Source organism: Poecilia reticulata, linkage group LG1, assembly GCF_000633615.1.
Source record: "Poecilia reticulata strain Guanapo linkage group LG1, Guppy_female_1.0+MT, whole genome shotgun sequence".
In the NCBI taxonomy this organism is placed as follows: domain Eukaryota; kingdom Metazoa; phylum Chordata; class Actinopteri; order Cyprinodontiformes; family Poeciliidae; genus Poecilia; species Poecilia reticulata.
The window spans coordinates 31,086,557-31,111,783 of NC_024331.1; the positions used below are offsets into that span (position 1 = coordinate 31,086,557).

A 25,227-nucleotide genomic window follows, 5' to 3' on the forward strand; every position below is an offset into this window, starting at 1 on the left:
TATATACACACTTAATGATTACATATTTTCTTAGACATTTTACATGTTTGAATTAAATATTTTATTTCACCTTCAGGTAATCTGGTATCATACAGACAAAATAGATTATTTGAATGATAAAAGTCTTTAAAAACAAAACTTTAATCTTGAAGGTTTTAGAGTCTAAATGGCCGCATAAAAACATCTGGCGGCCTGGTTTTGGCCCACAGGCCTCGAGTTTGACACATAAATGATTCATTATTATATCAACAGAAAAAATGTCACATTTAACTCAGGAACAGGAAGATTAATTAAAATAAAAACCTGAGCGGCATCTTTTCCCGTTTTATTTACAAAGATGTTTTACAAATAAAAAGAAAAAAGTCAAATATGTTTTTCTGCAAAGTACTTTGCTCAGAAATGGTTTTCTGCAGGTTTTTAACGATGGTGGCGCCATCTGATGGAGATCTTCCATATGCAGCTCGATAACAAAACCAGTTCAGAACATTTAGCATGAAAAAAGAAACTTATAGAGTTTATAGAAATGATGTTTTGGAGGAAGTCGTGTTTACAACCTTTCAGAAATGTTGACGAGTCATTTGGTAAGATACTGCCTCTCTATACTTTCTCCATCTGTTCAAAGTGGCTGTTTGGAAAACATCTGGAAAAATATGTAGAGAACCAGAAATAAAATAAAATATTTAAAGAAAGCACAGTGAAGGGTTTGTATTATGACCTCAGTGTAAAATATGTAATGGAACACAATACAACCTAAATAATGTTTTAAAAATCCTTCAGTTTATTTGGAAATATTTATATAAGATTTAAACAATCTTTTCATTTATTTTTTTAACATAGTATTTTCCAGTTTAAAATTGGAATCTTATGTAGAAATGTAGTTTTGTTAAAATACAATTTATAATAATAAATGTTAAAAATGTAACTAATTTCTGCTGAAATTAACATGAGAAACAAACTAAGAGCAAAAAATTATTAATTTTAAAATTTTGCTCCACAATATAAAACTAATGATCAAATTATTACGTTTTATTAATATTAATTTTAGTGTCTGCAGCAATTTGGTGAATAACCTGGAAAAATGAGAAACATTTGTCAATAGCGCCACCTTGTGGAGTTTTGTCTAAACACCAACAGAAAATAAAGAAAATAGATGTTTGTTTTAAAAGCTTTAAAATGATTGGTTTTATTTTGAAAGTCTGGTTTCCGTCGTCTGTCGTCTGTCCAGTCAGAGCAGCGGCTCCTAATGCTTTGGCTCCATCTGGTGGTGAAATATGATGTTGCACATATGAGCCACATAAAAACCGATCAGTTCAAACTGTCAACATTCATCTACACAACCAAACCCGCAGAAACTAACAATTCAAATGAAAGCAGCAGCAGTTGGACCAGTTTAATTCAGGAGAAATCAGACAAACTTTAAACTTAAACTTTAATGTCAAATGAAAGGATTTCCAATCTGTTGAGTCAACTTGAACCTGTTCAGGTAAAAAAAAAATTAAAAAAATCATAAAACAGGAGTTTCCTGTTGCTGCACTGCAAAACATCTGAAGATGATTAAACTTTGAAGATGCAAGTAAAAACTAAAATAGTTGTGGTTTTAACTCAGAAATTAAAGTTCATCAAGGTGATTTAACTGCCAACTCAATTATGAGTTAATATTGTAATTTAAACCAAATAATTTCACAAAATTAGTTGAATGAGCACACATTTCTGTATTATTTTCACTCTTTACGTTAAAGTAATTTAAGTCTGAAGAATACAATTTGTTCAAAATGGATGAACAAAATTTCATCCATTAAATTATTTAATTAAACTTCACACTGAAGTCTGCTTAGAAACAGTTTTTATATTTTTATATACATTTCAGCAAAATTGATATAAATTAATTATGCTATGAGCAGCTAATTTTTTGTTGCACAGTTGATTGATAATAAATTGGTTTGATTTTGTAAATGTACTGGGGCAGGTTGATCTTTAATGATCTCTGGGAACATTTATTTACACCCTTAAAGGGGAAAAAAACTCAAATATGAGTCAAAAGAAATCTGACTTGAAATTGGGCCTCCGTCTCTTTAAGAAGCTTCATGAAATCATCTCTAACAGTATCTGAGGAGGAGCTGCGCCTTGAAGGAGGAGCTTGGTCCACGCAGGTGTTTTGCTCAGCTCAATGGTTGCCATGGAGATTGAAGGATTTCTCAAACATGCATGAAAGAATCAAAGCAACGCTCCAAGTTTGCTTTTTGATGAGGGAAAAACATTATAACATAATTTAAAGCTAAAAAATAAGTTACATTTACATAATTCTACCCCTTTAAAATCATAGCTGCACAAACGTTTTGACACCATTTTTGTTCCGTTTGAAGGTCGGTTCTGATTGGGTTCCGTCTCGGTTCTGCATTCAGCAGAAATAATCGCGTTGCTTGATCCGAACCTGCTGCTCAGCTTCAGGCGTGTTAAATATTTATCAACCTTCTGGGGTTGCCAGCAACAAATCGTGACGTTGCCTCATAACTCAGAGCCGAAGCGGAACCTTCAGGTGATTCTGAAGCCTTTTAACACGGTCGGCGGTGCCGGTCCGGGCCCGTCCTGCTGCCACTCCAGCCGTGACCTTTTGGGTTGCGGTGCGGTGATGCTTGACGGAGTCGCTGGAGGATCCAAGCTGAACCAAAGCCGTCATCCATGGAGTTTTGATAAATTTGGAGGATTCAGAACAGACACAATGTTTCTTCTGTCAGTGATAAAATAATCAATAGATGACTTTGTGCCGGTTCCTCCGGTGGAAACACCCGACTCATGTTTGACAGATGAAGTGGTGATTGGGAGGTCTGCCTTTTTATTTCCCACATTTCCTGCTTCAGACATCTGACAGACGAGCGTTTTTTGATCAATTCAAACTGAAGCAGCTCTGCGCTGAGAGCCAGAGTTAGTTTTCTAAAATGCACTTTCCTTCCTGGAAGCCTGACAAAGTGAGCTTCATCAAAAGTTCCTCCAAAGTTTTTAACTTTGGATTCATTTCCAGCCATTTGTTTGACCATTTTCACAGGAATAATTATTAAAAGGATTCGAAACTCAAAGCGACGTTTTCTTCTTCTGCAGAAAACCGAACAATAAATGAATTTTAAATTTGATATTTAGTAAATTGTGGTATGAAACATAATCAAACTTCTGAACTTTAGGCATATTTGCGGTTTGAATTATTTTGATCAAATCCAGGACAGAATTTAGATGAACTTTAAAAACAGGATGAAAAAAATAGAAAAACTAAAAATTATTTGTCTTGTTTTCTAAATAAATCTTTTTTATAGTTGAGTTTACAAACTTCAATACAAAAATAAAATACAATTTTCAGAAAGAAGTTTAAAGTTTTGATCTCATGCCAGTATTGATCTGATACCGATAACTTCTCCATATTTTATATTGATCCGCCCACCTCTATTATTTAGGCCTAAAGTTTGAATTTGTCCCATTTTAATTCAATAAAACAATAAAATTAAATCCCCAACAGTTTGACATACAGGTGATGAACTTTAATTAACTTCTTCGTAAATAAAAAAGAAAAGATTCGTCTCTTTGCTCCTTTGCCACATTTATTTTCTGCTCTTCCTCAAATGGAAAAATTCATCATCTTTTAATGTCCAAAACTAAAAACATTAAGCATAAAACACAAATCAATATGAATAATTCATAACTTTGTACAGCAAATCAGTTGTTTTTAAACAAACCGTTGGATTTTTCTAAGGATGATGAAGCAACTGGGTTCTTGAAATCGGGGATGAAAAACCAAAACGACGGCAGCAGAGCCAACAGCCGGACCGCCGGAGCTCCAGAAGGCGTCGTTAGTAAATCAACACCAGCTCATGAAGGGTTAATCCTGCAGGTTTTAGCTGCTGGGCTCATTTTTTTCTCTCCGTGTCTGAGCCAAATGAATGAGAGATTATTTGACTGTAGCTGCTGTTCGATTGTGCACAAACAGTGAAAACACAAAATCTTGCAGGTGAAAAATGTCAGCAGGAAATTTGAGCTTATTTAAGTCAATGTGATTCTTTAGTGTTGATGAAAACGTGCTAGCTTCACCGGCTGATCACTTCAGTTACAACGTGGGAAAAATGTCTCGTTACGAAATTATCTGCCAGTGGAACAAATACTTTTTCATCAATATTAAGGAATTGTTGACTTAAAACAGGTTCCTACAACTTCCTGGAAAGTTACTTAAAATTCAGTTTTATTTCTAGTGAACTTTTGCAGTAGAAACTTCACCAAATTTACTTGGTCTAGTTTCTACTGGACCAAGTAGAAACTAGACCAAGTACATGTCTTTAATCTTTCTGTGGGATCAATTAAGTGTTTCTGACTTGGATGTCAGTAATTATACCATATTTGCCTGTTTTCATTGTCAAAGTGAAGATTTAATGTTTTCTAGGAAGATTACCTGGCAACAACATCCGTTTTCATTTGGTGGCTGCATTTCCACATATTCTCTTATTTCCATTCATCTCTGAGTGTTTATATGTTTCTGTAATATTTGCAGAATGTGGTAGATAAAAAAGCTCCTCACCCTGACAGGAAGCAAGGGGTCGTTTGTCACAGGCATATGCTCGCTGTGGCACCAGAGACGCACGGCTAACACACGGCAGGCTGCGATAACGTGTTGGTGTGTGTTTCGTAAGGTCCGCGGATCCCCACTCCACTCAAACATGCTAATATACCTGTGCTCTGCTCTAATTGGTCCCAGTGATGCCCGGCCTGCTCCACCTGCGTTCGCCGAAGCCTCCAGTCAGTTCTGCAGCCGGGGCCCCTGCCAGTGTGTGCGAGCATGCAGCTCTAATGTTATGCAAACAAACACTCTGGTTGTTTGGCACTTTGAGCTCCTCGCCCTGCCACGCTGGAAGAAAGGGAGAAGGTAAGTGAGGGGAAATGGAGGAAGGAATGTTGAATTCATTAGCGTGATTACCTGAGGTGTGCTACTTTACGGGGGGTAATCTGCCAGCCCGCTTCATAGCCTGCAAACTTCAGCCAGTCTGCTAATGAGCGCTTGGAAAAGTTAGTCAAGGTGGAGAGGTGCTTTGAGGGGCTCGGCACCCCAGACTGAGGAGGAATTATACATACTTAAGCAGAAAACAATGGATGGCTGCCTGCGATGTAGCAGACAGGACAAATGAAGACTGATGCGGATTAAATGCTTTATTTGTTAAACGGCACAACAGAAAACCCAGCAGGTGCTAGATCTGAATGCTTAGACAAATTACACACTGAGGAAAAAACTATTTGCTCTAGTTTCTACTGCAAATACCTTCAACACACTTGAAATAAGACAAAACTAACTCAGAGGTAACTTTTCAGAGCGATGGCAGTTTGTCTTACGTCAGTAATATTGTTAAAAATGTTCGGCATCGTTTTATTTGATGGGATGTGTAGAAACAGGAAGCCGTCTTCCTAAACGTTAACCACTGTTGTCATGACGCCTCGGTTAATAATGACGCTTCACATGGAAAGTTGCACTGAAATGACTTTTCATGACGGTCAAAAACATTCATGAAAACTCCTTTATGTTCCTGACAGCCTCATGCAAACAGCTTAAAATAGAGTTAACAAATGTAGTTGTAAGTGAAATAATCAGCCAGTGGAACAAGAAATTTTAACTTATGTAAGTGGAAAAAATGTCTTGTTCCACTAGTAAATTATTTCACTTATAACTAGCAGTTTTTCCACCAATGTTAATAAATTATTGACTTAAACAAGCTCCTGAAAAGTTAATTGATCTGGATTAAATCTGGACCAGTTTGTCTTGTAAAGTTCGTTAAGTTGACATTTGATGTGAACTGGAGCCAGATGAATAAATCCTGAGAACAAACCATGTTCAGTAGATTTTACAGCAAGGAGACAAATAAAGGAGGTGAGCAGAGAAACCAAAACCTATACAACAGTAGCACTGCGACATATTTTTACTCAAGTAATAAAGTAGCCGTGCAAGAAATGAATCAAATAAAAGTAAATAAAAGTGTTTTGTATAAAGTTAATAGATTTTGACTTCATTTTTAAAATTATATCAGGCAGTAAAAATATAAAGTTAAGTGAAAATTTAGGTATTTTATGGACGAAAATGACAATAATTCATATAAGTAACAAAAAAATAACTAAATTCAGAAAGAAAATTTTTCCAAGTTAGTTTCTTTCAAAACTTATTAAACTTTAACAAAACATGTTTTTCATTCAGTGGGTAAATAAGACAGAAATTTTACTCAATTAAGAGTAGAAATACTTTATAGTAAAATCACTCAAGTAAAAGTAAAAATACTCCTAAAAGTAGTTTTAAGAAAAAATGACTCAAGAAAATGTAAGTAGTTACTGCACATAATTTCCCCCCTCATTTGAGAACAAACATGTGAGAAAACTCCTGCGACGTCGGAGGAAAGCTGCTTTAGAAATCCTTTAATTAATTCTCATTTTGTCCCGTTTTCCTCCCAGTGTGGCTTTAGAGAATCAGCTGCCATAAGAAAAACTTTGGACACGTCCTGAGCAGGAGAAAAACCTGAATCTGATAGATAGAGAATATATAGTGCTACTGTTAGATTCCCCCGTTCTTTGCTTTGTGCCTCTACTTTATCACACAACATCAAAACAGCGCTCGGCTCCCAGGAGAGGCCGGCCTTTTTATCTGCGCCGCGGCTTCCCACGGCGGGCCGCATCCACCTATAATCTACTGCTGTTTCATGTCTGCAGCAGCGCAGAGAGGATGAGGGACGTGTTCAAGTGAAGATCAATGAGGCTGTGTACACAGCATATGCGCATCTGAAGAGTCAGATTCCTTTTTTTCTTTCCGAGGTGCCATCTGATCTAATATTAAAGAACATAATATATAGATACGTCCACCGGTCAGGTAATAAATATTGCTAGAATGGAAAACAGAGAGATTCCCGTCATCCGCAGAGAAAACAGCTTCTGTCTTTTGTTACTGAGCCACCTCTCGGAGGACAGGCAATGAAAACAGTAAACATCCTGCATTATAGATTCGTCAAAAACACGTTTGGCTGTTTGTCACAAGCACCTTGTTGTTTAAGGCAGTGCCAAGTGTCTGCGCCTGGAAAAATCAAAGCCCACCGATGTATTGGCAGCAATAGCTGGAGAGCGAAACTGTGTCAGGGAAGTGAGGGGATCCCCCCCAGCGGCTGCTTTCCATCCGCTCCACATCTGGCTGCTGAAACCTGCAGCGACTCTCTGCTCACAAGGAGCAGAAAAACTAATCTTAGGTTGTTCTCTTTGCTTCCCCACCCAAGTGGCACGCACTCCGACCAGACAAAGGGATCGCATCTGGAACGTTCCCCTGCAGGAATCCGCGTGAAAACGATGGATCACCGTCAGGTTTCAGAGCCAGAAAAGCACAAATAAATCAATCCCAGGCTGCAGCTCCAGTATCGTTAAAACAGACTTTTCTGAGTCACAAACACTGAAGCAGGGGGATGACATGGCTGACGGATCGCTTGGAAATCCTTCATGTTAATGGAGAAATGTCTAAAGGTGGTGTGGCCTCTTGGATGTAGCCAACACTTTTATTTTGATCATCGGTGGAAAACATGGACAGAAACATGAGCACCGAAAAAACTGGTTTTCTGTTGGGAACAAACTTTTTACTGAATTATTAAACAATTGTTGTTTGAGAGCATAAAGTTTATCAGGAAAGACGGACAGTTCTGCTTCTGCCACTCCTGTTTTTTTCTATATGTGAGCCAACTGTGACTTTTTAGGGCCAAACGTCATGTTTAAAAATCTACCTGTAGTTTTTTTTATTTTCCAGGCACATAATGTAACAATGATAATTACAGAAGTTGTAAAAATGCTGTATATATTCAAAAACATCTTGAAATTGGGCCTCTGTCTCTTTAAAAGCTCCTGCTCTTTCTGAAACTTCACCTTCAGGAAGTCATCACAACATGGCTCCTTTATTAACCCTTTAACGTGTTTTACCATTTACAATGAGCTCAGCAGTTTCAGCAGCTGTTTGCCAATTGTTGCTGGCTAGTCTGAAGGAGCTGAGTGGGGGATGACTGCTCTGTGTGGCAGAAGCTCGTCAGATTGGAAACTACATCAGAGGAGGGGCTGTGCTGAGAAGGCGGAGCTAGGTCCAACCAGGCGTTTGTTCAGCTGAACGGTTACCATGGAGATTAAAGGATTTCTCAAACATGCATAAAAGAATCAAAACAACACTCCAGGTTGAATGACATTATAACATAAAGCTAAAGTTGATTTTACATGAGACTGCCCCTTTAAAACAACAAACCCAAGCAGTGCAAACAAATCCTGCTGTCTCAGAAATTAATACAATAAACGATAATATTGTTTTCAACTAATATAGTGCAAGATCAGCAAACTTTAAATTCTAACGAACATTTAACACTGGAACTGGAAAACATTTTAAATGTTCAAAATAACAAATGAAATAACTTATAAAGTCTCTGTAAACTAAGGAACCAGAGTGAAGAAAAAAGAAAAACATCATGAAAAATGGAAATTATTGAGTAACTAACTGATTTATTGCTTATTGTAACAGACCAAAGCACTGGTGAAAAAAAAAATCAGATTTCCAGAAATGAAAGGAGGAGAGAGTGAGTTAAAAACCTGACCGCAACTGAAAAGGTAAAGTTGTTTAAAGAAACGATGAAACCGGTGGGGGGATAAAATGACGGCGAGTTGATTGTGTTGGAATGAATTAAAGGGGGAAAACTTTGCATCTGGATCAAAGTCGTTCCCACAGGAAATCTGCCTTAATGAGACCTATACCGGAAAAGAAAGGAGGAAGACAAGGAGAATGAAAGAGAAGAAGAGGTGGAGATGACATCCCATTCTTACGCAGAAAAAAGATGAATCATGTATGTCGCCTGCTGCATGTGTGTGTGTGTGTGTGTGTGTTGTGGGCGGGTCGAAGGGCGTTTTAACGTCTTCACTGTGGGAGCGTCGGAGGCGAGGCCAGGTTAATTAAACCCAGGGGAGCATCAGGCGAGGGGGCGCGCGCGCGAACGTGTCACAGAAAAGCAGGAGCGTGTCGGCCAAGGCCGGATGGCGAAATGTGTCGACGTCGCATTTTACACCAAGCAAGCGGCGGCGCAGACGGAGATCGGATCGCTCCGACTTATTAATGTCTGTCGTTAGAGCGCGTCACGCCGGAGGACAGGACTGGAAAACAGGCTGAAGAGTTTCTTTCATGGGACAAATATTGACAATAGTTGGCTCCTGGGTATTGGAGAAGGAGGAAAGATGCAAACTATGTTAATGAATGGTAATTAACCGCCGGGGCTCGTGTCTCCTGAATCCCGGCTAAATTGGTCCCCGAGTTGCAGCTGAAGACAGTCCTGGCCTAATCCTTTATTATAAAAAGATAAAGGAAAACGACATCATTAGCATATATTTGGGAAGAGAAGTGGGGGTGGGATTAAAAACTGGAATTATTTCTTTTTAATTCCTGAACACAGGATTTTAAACAAATAAAAAAAAAAGAAGGTGAGAAAGTGGAAGATAGGAGAAGGAGGAAAGCAACTCAAGGACAGAGGAGAGCGGTGTCGGGATTTAATATTCAAAAGGAATAATAATAAGAGAGGTAGGGAAACAGGAGCAGATAAAAGAGACTTGAAGCAGCTCCCCCTTTAACAAAGCCCTGCTCTGCATGTGTGAACTCGACTCGCCCGGGTTGTTGTGAATGACGTCACCAGCAGGGGGCGCTTGTTACAGGCCGCCGCCGAGCCGTCAATCAGGAGGCCTGCAGCGACTCCGACCGGCTGCAAACAACAAAACACGCTCAGAAAAACAACTTTCAGCATAATAACAGAATAAAACCATCTGAAAACAGAGCAAATATCCTTCAAACATACATGAAGATGCTTTTACGTTTCCTTAAGACGGTAGAAGTGCAGACATATTTGACTCTACACGTTTGGTAAAAATACGTAAAAAGCCTGGAAATAGATGACTGTTTAGTTCTAATGAAATAATAAAACCGAAACAAAGTTAAAAGTCGCATATGAAGATGTTGGTATTCTAAATGGTTCCAACGTAACAGAGCATTTTAATTTATATTAATATTTAGCTGTCCACCAGAGGCAGTGAGGAAGATGATAATGATAACAAACCTTTAAGACAAAAGCTGCACAAAGTGGCATCTTGAGGTTAAAACATGAAACCATTCCTGTCCTACCATCACAAAAATAAAACTACAGAAATAAACATGGTTGGAAAACATAGATTTGGTCAGACGAGACTGAAAACTATGACGGAGAATTAGGTCCACACTAAAAACCTGATTAAATTATGAGAAAATAGTAATAAAATTACAAAAACAAAGTCGTAACATGACGAGAATAAAGTTGTAATATTTTGAGAATAAAGTTAACAGTATTATGACTTGATTCTGATAAAACTATGACTTTATTCTCATATTGTAATATAATAATAAATTCTGTTTGACGGCGCCTTTCAAAGCACTCAAGGTCACCAAATAAGAAACAGAAACAATAAAATAGAAACTATAAAAGGCATTAATTTATCGTTATTCTTGTAATTTTACTGTTTATTTTATATTCGACTGCATTGATATTCAGTCAAATATAACTGATGTGTGAAACAATGGAAAAATAAACGTGAAAAAGAAACTTGCATCCATTCTACAGCAGGGTGGAGGATCTGTGATCCTGTGGGCTCATTTCTCATCTCTGAATATTGGAGCAATAAAAATCTGGTGGCCTTCAGCAGAAAACGGCTCGCCGCTTTATTACGACAGAAATATTTCCAGAGACTTTTTCGTACAATTATTCTGACATTTTCAACGTGAAGTGACGCTTCTGGAACATAAAGGGTTAATTTTACACTGCAAAAACACAAAACCTTACCTCGTATTTTTATCTAGTTTCTAATACACTTGAAATAACACAAAATTAACTTGTAAGTAACTTTTCAGTAACATACAGGATCCTGATTAATGTCAATAATTCCTTAATATTGGACAGTAGTTCCACCGGCAGATTATTTCACTCTGACTTTACAGGTGAGATTATCTGCTAATGGAACCAGAACTTTTTCATCATTATTAAGGAATTATTGACTTAAATCAATCTCCCATATTTTGCTGAAAACGTACTTGTAAGTTAGTTTCGTGTTATTTTAAGTGTACCAAGATATTTAGGAACCAAACTGATAATAGGTGGTTAGATCTTTAGTTTTTGCAGTGTAAGGCATTTTGCTCATCTTTACCAAGGTTACAAACAGATCTGAGAGTTTCAAAATGTCCTTTTGGCACCAGCAGCTCCAGGCCTTCAGCAGTCGGATAAAATAAAGGGGAAAGGAAGCAGAAGGTTCATAAAGGTGTAAGTTAAAGATCAGCGTAAGCGTCTGCCATGTTCCCCCCTCCCCGAGTTCAGGACTGCACCGTAAATTAGTTTGGCTCCGAGGGGCCCCGCCTGACAGCCGGAGCGCGCTGAGCGCTAACACAGATGTCGAGGGCTCATTTACTAAAGTCGGGGTGCGAGTCGGAGGCCCGGAGTGAGTCGACAGCTTTCCTTCTTTTTTTTTTTTTTTTCCCACAAATATTGGTTCTGCTGCCGCGGCTCCGTTTGGCTCAGACCGGCCAGCGCTGAGCAGGAACCGGGCGGGAAAGTCAGAGGATGGTGGAGGGGCTGAAAGAGGAGAGGATGACAGTTTTCCCAGCCCCAGCCCGGGGAGTCAGGGTTTTTCGCTGACTGGTGCTGCGAGCGCGGCCAGCTCTTCTGTCAGCACTTTCCTCTCCTTCATCTTCACGCGCACAGCCTCCATTAGCTGGCCGGCAGAGGGGATCTGCAGGGGAGAGGAAGAGGTTAGAGGAGGAAAAGCAGGAAAACACATCAATGCTACACTTAAAAAAAACCCAACTTTTCAAACGGCCTGTTTGCTGTTCAGTGAAACCAGAGGAACCAAATGGATCCAGAGGACGTGTCAAACTTCACAGCCTTTTACAGCGTCTGTCTCTGATTTATGGCAACGCGTGTTCCTGAACATGCAATAAGTCGTTATTCATCCTTCATTTCCAGTTCCACGCAATAACTCAGAGGGAAAGAAGGGAAGCTGCAGGATGCTTACATTGACCTACAGTAGACAGTGTGTCAAACCCCAGGCCCGGGGGCCAAATCCAGCCCACCAGAGCTTCATATGTGGCCGTTTTCACTGCAAAAACACAAAATCTTAAAAAGTATTTTTGATCTAGTTTCTAGTGCAAATATCTTACACTTGTATTATCTTACCTAAACTATCTTACAGATAACTATTCAGCAAGAAATAGGAGCTTGTTTCAAGTAAATGGTTTCTTAAACTTCTGAGTTTCCACCTCACAGAGAGCAACTCCCACATTACTCCCTCATTCTACTCCTTCAGACTAGCCAGCAGCAATTAGCAAACACCTGGTGGAAGTGTGTATCTGCTGAGCTCATTGTACTACCTGCTCTTCAGTGCGACGCTGATAAAAACGTCGTTAAAGTGTTAATAGAGGCGACTTTTTGAGCTTCAAACAAAGCAGGAGTTCCTTAAAGAGACAGAAGCCCAATTCCAAGCTGTTAAATTACAAAGTCAAATTTATTTTAAGTAGCATCTGATGTAGATAACATTTTTATAATAATTGAAGTTAACATATTTACTTGATTATGATATAAAATGGCCCCATATTCTTGGAAAACATATAATTCTGCCCCTTTAATATTAAAATAATTACCAGTTCGACTACGAGATTATTTCACTTTTACATTAATATTAAGGAATTACTGACTTAAAATAAGTTTCTATATTTTGCCGAAAAGTTACTTTTAAGTTAATTTTGTCTTATTTCGAGTGTTATATTTGAGATATTTGCAGATATTTAAGATATTTGCACTAGAAACTAAACCAAAAGTTCTTGGTAAGATTTCGTGTATTTGCAGCGTTTAAGATAACAGTCGTGTGCTTAAATGGTATTTTGTCACATTGAAGAAGTTTTCATCTGTTTACGTGTGCATCAAGTGCATCAATCAGTTGCCCCAGTTTTTTGTAATTCTGATTTGCGGAAATTCACGAGAAATTCACACTTAATTTTATAGCAACAATTATTAGTGAGATTATTACAAATTTTCACAAAAACAAACAACTGATTTAAGTGGTGACCTCCAACCTGCAGGTGGCAGTACTGACACACAAGCATAGATATCGCCAAATTACTTGTAAATATTTCTAAATTAGCTCCACAAAATCGGATTCTGATTGCAATAAAATAAAATAAAATCCTGGAAGGACTGTCAATTTAATTTTAAGAAGTCCTTATCAAATGCAGGCAGCTATTTATTAATATTTTAACCGTTAATGGGTTTTATCAATAATCGGCCGTTGGGAACATTCATGATTTTGATGCGACCCAAAATGAAAATAAGACTTCCCCTCAGATGGGCCTAAAGATAAAAATCAACCCATTAGCTGCAGAAAAATGGCGCCTGCTGCCTTTTCTTCACGGACCTGAGGACGGGCATCTTCCCTGGAAGTCTATCGTTCTGTACCAGAAGCGCCTGCAGGCATAACTGGGAACACTGGGAACACTTAGAGGATTGTTTGTTATGTGAATCACTGGTTGGTGTCAATACTGGGAAGACGGGAGGACAACTGATGTCCCCTGAATCATACATGAAGCGAGGAATTAAACATGAAGACGCGTCCTGTGCGTCTGCATGGTTGGAATAAAAGCATTACAATGTTTGAGTCCCGATCGCCTCGTTTTCAAATGAAACCTGGACAGTAGCGACTGCAAAAAATACAAAATCTTACCAAGTTTCCAATGCAAATATCTTAATACACTTGAAATAAGATAAAACTGGCTTATAGATAAACTTACAGCATGATGCTTCAGCTTAAATTATCCCTTTATATTCCGGTTCCATAACATCGTAAAAATGTCTTGTTCAGGTGAATTTATCTGCCACTGGAACTAGTTCTTTTTCAGCCATATTAAGGAACTATAAACTTAATGTCTTGCTGAAAGGTTATAAGTTCGTTTTGTCTTATTTCAAGGGCACTAAGATGTTTCCAATAGAAACTTAGAAACTAGACCAAAAATGTTTGGTAAGATTTTGGAAAGCACAAGATTCAACAGATTCAACATGTTGAACAGAAAACAGCATTTTCTGTTGGATTCACAGCAGATTAAACATTTTGCTCTACGGTGAATATTTAACAAAACCTTTGAGATGCTTTTGCCTGGATCACTATGGATCCTGATCTTCTGGTGAAACAAAGCAACAAACAGCTGAGAGACCCGAAACCATACTTGGTTCATTTCTGACGCGCCTGGAGAGCGAGACCCCCAGATAATAACACTTGGTTATTAGTCTTTATTGAAAGTAACAGCATCAGGAAACAGGAGGCCTTCTGTGCCAGGAAGTAGTGTGCGTTTGTGCAGCAGGGAGTTCGCACAAGAAAACCCGGCGCTGCTCCTCAGAGAGCGTCAACAGCCGAAGTAACTGCTGAGACAGTTACGGCTTCTCTGCCGTCCTCCAGGGAGGACGCGCTCTCTGTCGGCTGCACACGTTTCCTAATCAACTAATTGCACTTAGAGCCACTAACTATGCAAACAAACCCACTAAAATAGAGACAGAGCCACAACACGAGGCTCAGAGGGACAGGAAAGTGGGAGACGGGATCATTAAAAGTCCCAGCAAGGGAATACGTGCAAACAACACAAACAGGTAAACATGATCTAGATAAACTTCACGTGTGAATTTACGCCAAAACAACAGATATCAAAGAAATTCAACTCTAGTTTCAGTCATTTTGAGTCTTTTTAATGTCCTTTCTGTGCAGTATATGATCTACAGCTGTTATTTCAGTATCCTGTCCTCAGAGATGGGGAGTAATTAGTTACATTTACTTGAGTACATTTTATGAAAAGAAATAAATAAAAGAATTAGTGTCTTTACTACACTGTACTTTTTTCATTATGAAGTATTTCTACTCTTACTTGAGTAAAACTTCTGGATTTTCTATCCACCGAATGAAAAACAAACATGTTTAAACCAAAGATTCACCAGATTCACGCCTGCAGCTTCTGTTAAACTTTCATAAGTTTCTTATTGTAAGAAACTGATTTGAATTTTTTTTATTTTGTTTGATTTTGGTACTTATATGAATTATTGTCATTTTGGCCCTTAAAATACCAAAATTTAACTTTATATTTTGGTCTGTCTGATGATGTAATTTTTAAATATTAATTAGATCAGTTACTTTTACCAAACACCTTGTTACTATAGTTTGTTTTTTTTACTTTAGTTTGTATTTTTATGATTAAAAGCACTTCAAACGGCCTTGCTGCTGAAATGTGATGTACAAATAAACTTGATGATTGATTGATTGCTCAGATGTGGCAGCTAAAGTCCGTTTTAACTCTTTTCACCAGGATGAGGGAGTCCGTTTCTGCTGTGCGTTGTCGTACTCGTGCATCAGAGCCGTTTAAATTTAGCACATTAGCATCCAGCCCTGCTTTTGTTTCCAGGTATTCTGTTGTTATTGAATTTCATCATTTATTCTTCTTCTGTTTAAACCTCCAACATGACCAAGGCTGCAGCAGAAGAGCTGAACCCCTCTGACCCCAAAAGGGACAGGAATGACTCGGAGCCGCTTTCATCTGACTGCCACGCTGGCTGGGGACTGATACCCTGCAGGGTGGTTGGAGGTAAGCTCTGATGCAGCTGCTCTGCCGAGTCCCCTGGGCTGCTTAAGGCAGCGTTAAGAACTGGCACTAATGTTATGCTACAGTTGATTTAGCCGGGCCCTTGTCCCCTTTGGCAGAACTAACACTAGAACCAGCAGTAAGCAACACAACCCCTGTTTTGCAAGAGACCCTGTCCCCCTTGGCAATGCTACATTAGCTACTGTAGCGCTAAGCCATGTTAACTCACATCTATTACTATTCAACAGGCCCTGCAGAGGAGACCTTTTCTTCTCTCTAGGTATGATTTCAGTATCTTTTCAGCGAACTGACAAACAAACCCACCAACACGTATATGTGTGTATGTGTGTGTTACATCTATTTATACATGAGGCAAGATTGCTGATGTTGACGACAGCTATGAATACCTTGGGAAGCCTGGGGCGGATGGAAACCATAAAAAGGCCACAGAACAGTGAGCCATGATAAAGCACCTAAAAAGAGTAAGGGAGGTCCTGAAGGAGCCGCTGAGCAGTGAAAACAAAACCTAAGCCATCAACATGTTCGGCCTGCCAGTCATCAGATACACCGCTGCTGAATTAGCCAGAGAGAGGAGCTGCGCGCATCAAGGCAGGAAAGCACCAGCAGCGGACAGAGAGTTTCAGGTGGAGCACTGAACCGGGAGAACGCAAGCCGAGTGGAAGAAACTCAAGCTATCATCTATGGACCTGAAGAGGAACGATTTAGAGTCAACTTCAGTTATTACAGCTAGAAACCGAAAATTAGGCCTGAAATCTGGGTGTAGAGATGAATTCTGACCTGAACTGTCACACAAAGACAGTTACAAAGCCGGGATTCTATCACCTGAACAACATTTCCAGGATTAAAGCATTAATATCCCAGCAAGATCCAGAGAAACATTGATTACTGCAGCAGTTTCTTCACAGGTCTGCGTAAAAAAATTTAATATAAAATAAATGAATCAGACAGATGCAGCTGATCCAGAACGCCTCTGGCTCCCTGGAGCTCAGAGAATAGACTTTACAATACTGTTGTCAGCTTCTATGCACATGAAACCTGGAACAAACTTCCAGAAAACTGAAAAACAGTCAAAACACGAGTTCCTTTAAATCTAGATTAGAAACCCACCTGGTTAGAGTTGCTTTTGAACCTTAATAGGTGAAACACTGTCCAACATTTTGATGAGTAACGATGGCAAAATGTAATGTTTGCTGCTTGAGTGTGTGGGGTCTTTGTGTTTTTATGATGTCAAGCACTTTGAACTGCCTTGTTGCTGAAATGTTCTATACAAATAAACCTGATTGTACTTGACTGAATACTTTAAAATGCGCATAAACATTGACGGAAATGCGGCTGATGCAATCCTAGTGACCCAAACACTCAGCAACATCAACGAGTTTGAATGTGTGAAGCAACACCTGTTGCTTACGGACCAACATACACAAAAACAAAATGTATTTGTGTATAAAACAAATCACGACTGCCGTCATGTAGCGCTGCTGCTGCCGTGTGTGTGTGTGTGTGTGTGCGTGCGTGCGTGCGTGCGTGTGTGTGAGGACCCGGACAGGAGCTGCAAGCAAAAAGGTGTTTTTATGAGCCAATTAAATGACACCACCATCCTATAGCCCGGGGCACACCTGAAGGCAAGCAGCAGCTCAAAGTTGCAGCACTCCAGTGACCTTTGTGTGATAGTGGCATTACACACAAGAACTTCTTTTTTCTCTCTTTTTACATAAAAGATCGATCATCCCCGGCTCTTTTGTGCTTTCCCTCTGAACAGGTGAGCTCAATTATTTCCAACGGCCCAATTTGTAAGTCATTGAAGCGATCGTGTCGGGCAGATGGATCCGACCGAGGAGGGAGATGCAGAAGAGACATCTGAATGTAATCTGCACATATTGTCCTTACAGCTGCAAACCAGCTGACATCCTGCATCCTGGTGGTGGGCATCTATTGTATTATCAATTATCGTGATATATTTACTTTTATGGTAAGAATTTTGATTAATCAGTATCGAGATAAATTCCAATTAATCCTGTTTGTCTCCCTGAAATCCTCTGCGTTGTCATTATTGTTAATTTTACTGTTTTATCCACCGCTTGTTCAATAAGAGCATCAATAAATATCAAAACATTTGAAAATCTAATGCAGGTAATGCGTGCTACTTTGTGATACCAATTATGCTTCTTTATGTGATTGGTGTCCTAAATAAAACATTGCAAATGGGAATATTTTTAGGAGCAGAATTTGTTTGTCTATTTGCTGTGACACGGTAATTACACAGTTAATTACACAGTAATTACACTAAACGACATGCTGTGTGGAGTTCCTTTAGAACCGTAATAAAGGGAACAACATATTTGATATGTATTGATTTTGATGACAGCACTGGTCTCAATGTTTGTCACCGTTTCTTTTATGACTTTTTACCTTTTTTTTTACAATCTAAAGCATTCTGAATGGACTTGTTGCCAGCGGTGGATAGTAACTAGATATATTTACTCGGTTACATCTACTTGAAAAAAATATTTCTACTGAGCTGTACTTTTTATTTTTCTTGAGAAACTTTATTCTGAAGTATCTCTACTCTTACTTGAGTAAAATTTCTAGATATTTGACCGACTGAGTAACTTCACTGACTGAAGAACAAGCTTGTTTTAAGCAAAACGTCTCCAGACACTCTGCTGCAGGTTTTGTTTTAAAGTTCTTAAGTTTTGTACTGAAAGACGTTGATTTGGAAAAATGTTTTGTCTTATTTTATGACGTTTATATTAATTATTGTCCTTTTTGTCCTTAAAATACCAACATTTCCTTTTAACTTTGCATTTTGTTCCATCTGATTATGTAATTTTTAAATATTAAATTATTGATCAGTTACTCAGTACTTGAGTAGACTTTTTTCCGAATACCTTTTTACTCTGACTTGAATAATTTCTTGGACGCCTACCTTTTACTCTTACTTGAGTACATTTTTTGGGCGCTCTGCCCGCCTCTGCTTGCTGCTGTAATGTGGTATAAAAATAAACTTAAAAAGAAAAAAAGTTGCCTAAAAAAGTAATCGTCACTTTTACCAATATGACAATCACATAGGACATCATGATAAAACTTTTAAGTCCATTTCGCCCACTCCTAATCCTGTGTTTAATACATTTTGATGCAGAATGCTTTAACCCAACCAGCAGATTCATAAAAACGTGTTTGAAGTGCCAAAGGATACCTGCAGTAAGTCAGAGTCCCCCGTTGGAGAGCGGTCTCCAATCTAGGCCGCTAGTCAAGGTAAGAAAGTAGTTACTGTAGTTTTACCACACAGGGGTGGAAAGCAGCTCTTTGATCTTTAGTCCTCTCACTTTTGTTTGAAAATCAAATTTATTAAACTGGGGAATAACAACAATAACAGCATAAGCAGATTAAAAAAAGCACAAAGGCATCACAGTAAAAAGCCTTGCATTTGATTATCTCCAATAATGAATATGTCACATTAGCAAAGACGGGCTCAGGTAAGAAAATCACGAAAGCGCCGACAAGCCTATTCTCCTGCTCTTCTTCATAATTACCTTCCCCAGCAGCACGGCACATCCCTCTGTTTCTCTCCCCTTTAGGCCACCAGGGACGGATATGAAAGGGAATTGGACACCTGGGGCCACAAATACTGTAATTAAAAATCTCTCATTTTCTTGATACGTTGTTTGGAAACATCATTTCAATGTGCAACATGGTATTTGTTAGGGATCTGACCTAAATAAAGCCAAGATTAAACAGAGAACAGCACCGGGTCTTTGTTTCAGGTTCCTGCTCATTAGGTGAGGAAAGGAGGTGAGTTCAGCCACGACGGAGAAAAAGACGTGGAGAGGCGATATCCATACAAAAGAGATGCAACCTTTCAGAAGACTTCAGAGCTGCACAGTGAAACAAGCTGCGCAGCTTTCAAAGACGTTGACACTTTTAGGAAATTACCAAGATTTGATCTGCATGATGTTAGACAGAACATAATTTTGATAATTCCAGATTCTGGAATTATTACATCTGAGATTTAGATGTATTAATTAGACCAGCATTTCAAAAACCCAAACAACACCTGAACTTTGACCCCAAATTCCAGAGAAGTTTAAAAGGAAGCTTCCATGAAGCAATCAATGAAGCCAAAATTGATCATCCCAGTTTTGGCAGGACCAGGCTTCCATAGATTGCTATTGAAATGATAAGTAATCTGTGCAGCTGTGAGGCCACACAAACGATAAAACAGCTTTGCCTTCATCACAACCTGTTTAATGAGTAACAAGCTGCATCTGTCAACTTATTTTCACAGCTAAGCTGGAAAAAAAAGCCCAAAACTGTGAAGCGAACACAGACTCGACCCGCCGCTCTCTGGGGAGCCTCCTTACCGAGTCTCTGCCTCTGATCCAGTGACATATTTACAGTACAAAGACTCGACTCGGGTCCCCTCCGCACACATGCAAACGTACTCGGAGAGATAAAAGGAGTGGCTGATTTAATTAGCTCAATCATTAAATGAGGCTTAATTAGTCACTTTCCTTCAGAGAGGAGTTGAGCACTCTGTCATTACGGCGACATAATGAGCCACGCAGCACAATACGAGCCTCAAAGCACCAACAACAACAGAAGAAAAGTTTCCCCGCGCGTTGCAAAGAGTGCCGAGAAAACGGCGAACGCTAAATCCCCGGGAACAACCGAGCAGCTTTCCAGAGAGACGACATGAATACAGTCGGCCATTCAGCCCTGTTTACTGTTTAGCGGTCATTAAGGAAGAGAGCAGCAGCAGCAGCAGAGAACTACAGGAATCATTTCAGCCCTTCACACCATCAATAAACGCCTTTGATGTTTTATAACAAGAGCGAGCAGATTGGAGCGGGCTGTCTCTGCCAGGCTCTTAATGTAAGGTTCACCTGCTTGTTATGGCTGGGAGGCTGATAAGAAGTGATGCCTGTACGCCTCCCCGGGGTGTGATTGTGGGGTAAATATTAGCAGGCCCTCAGCGCCACCCTGCACCACTAAAACAAACCACTGTCCTCTCATAAAGGAATCAACACACTCAATGACTTTTTAAATGTTATTATGCTGTCATGAGGCTCAAGACAGGCATGTGCGTGCAAAATGAGTGTGAAAAATTATCTTGTGTGTGTGTGTGTGTGTGTTGTCCTGTTCATTATTGGCCAGCAGCAGAAGCCAGTCATTTCCCCGTCTTCATAAAGACCCGGCCCATTAAATTCTACCTCCAGTCAATAATTAGGACTCCACAAATAAACCAAAGGCAATTAAATCGATGCTTCCTCGGCCGATGCCTGGATCCCGCGGCCCACATGGACACTCCATCTTCAGCCCTGGCCTTATTCATGGTGGGCTGCAGTGGAGCCACACAGTGCCCCCCCCGGCCTGCTCAGGGTTATTAGGCAGCGCTGTCCCCTGATCCTGCTACGGCAGCGCTGCACACGGTGGCCCTCTCCGGAGAGGCATTGGCTTTGATTTCATTAACCCAACGGCGGAGGGGAGGGAAGAAGAAATGAGTGCAATGTTTCATTTCGTTTTGAGTGGACATGTGGGGAAGCAGCGGGAGGGCTGGCCGGGGCGGGGCAGCACTCGGGTTGGTAGCAGAGATGCACAGAGAAATTGACCGGTGGCAACTGGAACCGGGCGTTTTTATGGAAACTAAAGGTGCATTCACTGTTTGGTCCGCTTTAATCCAACTCTAGAAAGTCCGGTTGATTTGGGTAGGAGCGACTCTGAGGTGGCCCAAAAGGGCGAACTGCTCATAAACCTCGGTATTAGTTCAGTTGAATGCAGGTGTGAACTCCAAAAGCAGGAAGTGGACTACAGCGCAGGGCATTCTGGGTAAATACAACCAAAGCAAACATGCGTGTCTCGTGGTAGCGGGAGAAACGGCTCATGGTCTTTTACCAAAGACAACAGGGAAATCCTACAACCACTAAAATCTGACCTACTTCATTTGTAGAAAGAAGAAAGAATTTGCGCTCAGTGTCTTCTTCAGAGGTTTCTGTGTAGTGTAATTTCCTTCAGTAGTGAGGAGAATAACAGGTTTTTCAATTTGTTTGGGTTATTTGACACAGCGCAGTGTGAAAGTGAACCACAGCAGCTGAACATGTAACAAATGTTGACACTTTGGTTCCCAATCAAACCGAGTCGACCAAACTATCAAGTGTGAAAACATCCTAAAAACTAAACTGAAATATAAAAGGCAATGTTTACTATTGGCTCAGTTTAAGTTTGCTTCTTAATTTTTAAAAGTTAAGGTAAAATGTTTTATTTCTAAGAAATATGTTTTTTTTTATGCTTCAAACTTGAGTGTGAAAATAATTTTGCATTGTTTTTATATTTGAATTTTAAGCAGTAACAAGTTTACTCATTAAAAAAAGTTTTTTTTTACTAGCATTTTCTGCAGCTGCTAGAGAACAAAATAATTTTTTTAAATTCAGTTACTGGATTAGTCACCAGAATAATCAACAGGTTACTCAGTTATTAAAATAATCATTTACAACAGCTCTGGAACCAAAACTTTGGAGTCGGCAACATTTGGAAGAGGAGGCGTCGCCAGGTCTGATCAACCAATCAGAGACGGGATTTGGATGATGTCACACTTTACACTCAAGAAGTCATTAATTCTAATTTTTTAATTAGAGAATCAAAATGACAAACAGTCAATGTAGATAAATAATTATCTTCTGAGTGGAGCTGTTTTCATGTTCAAGATTCAAACATATTCATTTTTTAACAAAGATCAGTTCACATCAAAGGTTTAAAGCAGTAATTAAAGTCTGAAAGCAGAATATGTTATTTTGACAAGTGGCAGTGGCTGACAGTGATTGTGAACAATAACCTGCACACACACCGGTTCTCCTCTCTGGAGCTTTTTCTGCACTGGCAGACACACACACGCACACACACACACACACACACACACACACACACACACACGCCCACAGTGACTGATGGGTTTGCTATTGACAGGGCCACTGAGATAATAAAGTGCTGTCCCCCTGGCAGCTCCATTAGATACTGACAGTGACAAGATGAGGCTGCTGCGAGTTTGCGCAAAYAYAYASACACACMCACACACACACACACACACACACRCACACACACACACACACACACACACACACACACACACRCWCTCATCCTGMTTCAGTGACAGGCCAGCCAGTWAGGRACAWSRATCCCTCATCTTYMCTTTCACAGAGTCTATTTCTGTCTGTGTCTTTTCATCTGAACAAGTGTGTGAGTGCACCTCTGGGTATGATCATATTCCTGTTAGGAAAGTGTGTTATTAGTGTCACAGCGAAGGTGACAGGCCGGACCAGTCAACTTCCCCAGGTTCTGCTTGTTGAGCTTTTCATAAGCTGTGACAGGGAGCGGAGAAGCGTAGTGGGAAAAGGAACATCCTCTGAAGGATTTTTTAAAAACTGGGGCTAAGCAAAGAACCAGTGACAGTACTGGTTCTGGAGGCTCATGGGGAGCAAAAATCAAAAAAACAATCACAATGTTGTGATTATGTTTTGTTTTGATTTGCCTAAAAAGAGACGGTAAACCATAAAAGCTTGTTTTCAGGGCTCCTCCTATTTTCCAGATGTTTCTCCAGAACTAATTTCAAGATTTTGCTTTTTGAAGTTTAATTCAGTGATTTATGAAGATCTTTTTTGACTTTTGTTTGCATTTAGAGTTTATACCAACACTTCCTGTTTTGGGTCAGTTAGGATCAACACATTTACTTCTGTTTGCTAAATGCCAGAAAAATAAGAGAGAATATTTGCAGTTCCTTACCATCTTATGAATTTGCCTTTTAAACTGTTTGGCTCTGGTGAAAAGTTTAGGTTCGTTTCCCTGAGGTTTTCACAACAGTTTGCTGGAGTTCTGGCCCAATCCTCCAGACAGAACCAGTGCAACTGGGTCAGGTTTACAGGTTGCTTTACTAACACACTTGTTCAGCTCTGCTCTGTGAGGACCAATTTGTGTAAAAGGGATCACCCAGTTGACTGAGGTCTTAGTGTGTTATATTGCTTTTTCCTTATGAGAAGTGCACCCGTCCCTCCTACTGCTACACAACATGATGCTGCCATCCATATAACCACAGTTGGGATGATGTTGTCAGGTTTACCATCTTCTCATTTTGTTCCTCTGAATGTAAATTTTGAGTGAATTTGCATAATAAATTCAGACTTTTCACGTTGCTTTTGGAGTAATCACTTCTTCTCTGACATCTACGTTGGTAAAGGACTCATTGTTGCTGTAGATAACGACATTCTCCTACCACAGCCTTCACAAGACCTTTTGCTTTTGTTTATACCCTTTTATGCTTTTGTACATTTTTCTAGATACTTTTCTGAACACTAACTTGAGTAAAAGGCATCACCCTGTTGGACCAAAGGATGAACCAAACTTGTAGAGGTCTATAATTCTCTTCTTGATTTGGACGCTGTGTTTGAGGAAAGTGTGCCTCATTTTAACTGTTTTGAACAAACCAACCGTGTGAACAGGAACAGAACAGCGTGTGTGACTCCAGCAGATGAAGTCAGAAGATTATTTGGAAATTAATTATTTCCAAATAATTAATTTTATTTATTTGTTTTTGAATAATTAAAATGTCTTTCAGTGTTAAATGTTCATTATAATTGAAAGTTTATTGATCTTTCAGAAGGTTTTCTTGCATTATATTAGTTGAAAATGGTCTCAAAACAACAATATTATCATTTATCGCAATATCTTCTGGGAGAATTTATCGTCCTTGAAAACTTTGAGTGAAGAACTGGATCTGATTAATTAGACGCCTTAAAGATGAAAGGAAGCATGATGATGATTTATGACCCCCGAAACGATCAGGACAGTCTCATGTCCACATATGAAATTACAATTAAAAAAACAGCCCACACAGAGTGGGATACAATGAAAATATAGGCAGAATAACAATTTAGAGAAATAAATAAAGAAAAAACAGAAGAAGATGGACTTGAAAGGGGATAGAAAAAGTCTGATTCGGTGAAGGGGGGATGACTGCAGCGGTCCCAGCGGTCCCTGCAGGGACCTGGGGGCAAGTCTCAGCCTTGTCATACTCTCCTCCTCCTCTTCCTCCTCCACTCTGCACACCATCTCCACCCCCCACCCCGCTCCTCCACCGCCCCTGTTCTGCCCACGGAAAACGTCGATAGCAGGCTGCCGGTGCCGAGGTCTCTGGTGGACACTAGCTCATTCTCCCGGCATCGACAGGCCCGCCAAATCAATATTTAGTTCCCCACTAACAAGCTGCCTCGGGGTCTGAGCCAGAGAGAGAGGGAGGGAGAGAGAGGAGCGCGGGACAGAGGATGGCGGAGAGAGACAGAGCAGGGACTGAGAGCTGTCCAGCTAGAAGGGAAAAACATGGATTCAGAGTGTGTGTGTGTGTGTGTGTCTGTGTGTGTGTGTGTGTGTGGGAGGTGGAAAGGTCAGGAGAAGATCTGGGGAACAAGAGAACAGTGTCTGCTGTGTGTCGTGGTGCGGAGGCGACGCATGAGTGCCTGCAGCAGCTG

General features: G+C 39.8%; 1 protein-coding gene across 3 annotated transcripts in view; it reads right to left on the reverse strand.

Moving 5' to 3' along the window:
* Window positions 1-10,726: 10,726 nt before the first annotated feature.
* Window positions 10,727-25,227, reverse strand: part of cntln (centlein, centrosomal protein) — a 107,801-nt gene continuing 93,300 nt past the window's right edge. For all 3 annotated transcript variants that reach the window (XM_017305346.1, XM_008422824.2, XM_017305351.1), the window contains one exon: window positions 10,727-11,814. In XM_017305346.1, coding sequence (XP_017160835.1) covers window positions 11,704-11,814 — 111 coding nt within the window. In that variant the 3' untranslated portion in view covers window positions 10,727-11,703. The remainder of the gene's footprint in view (window positions 11,815-25,227) is intronic.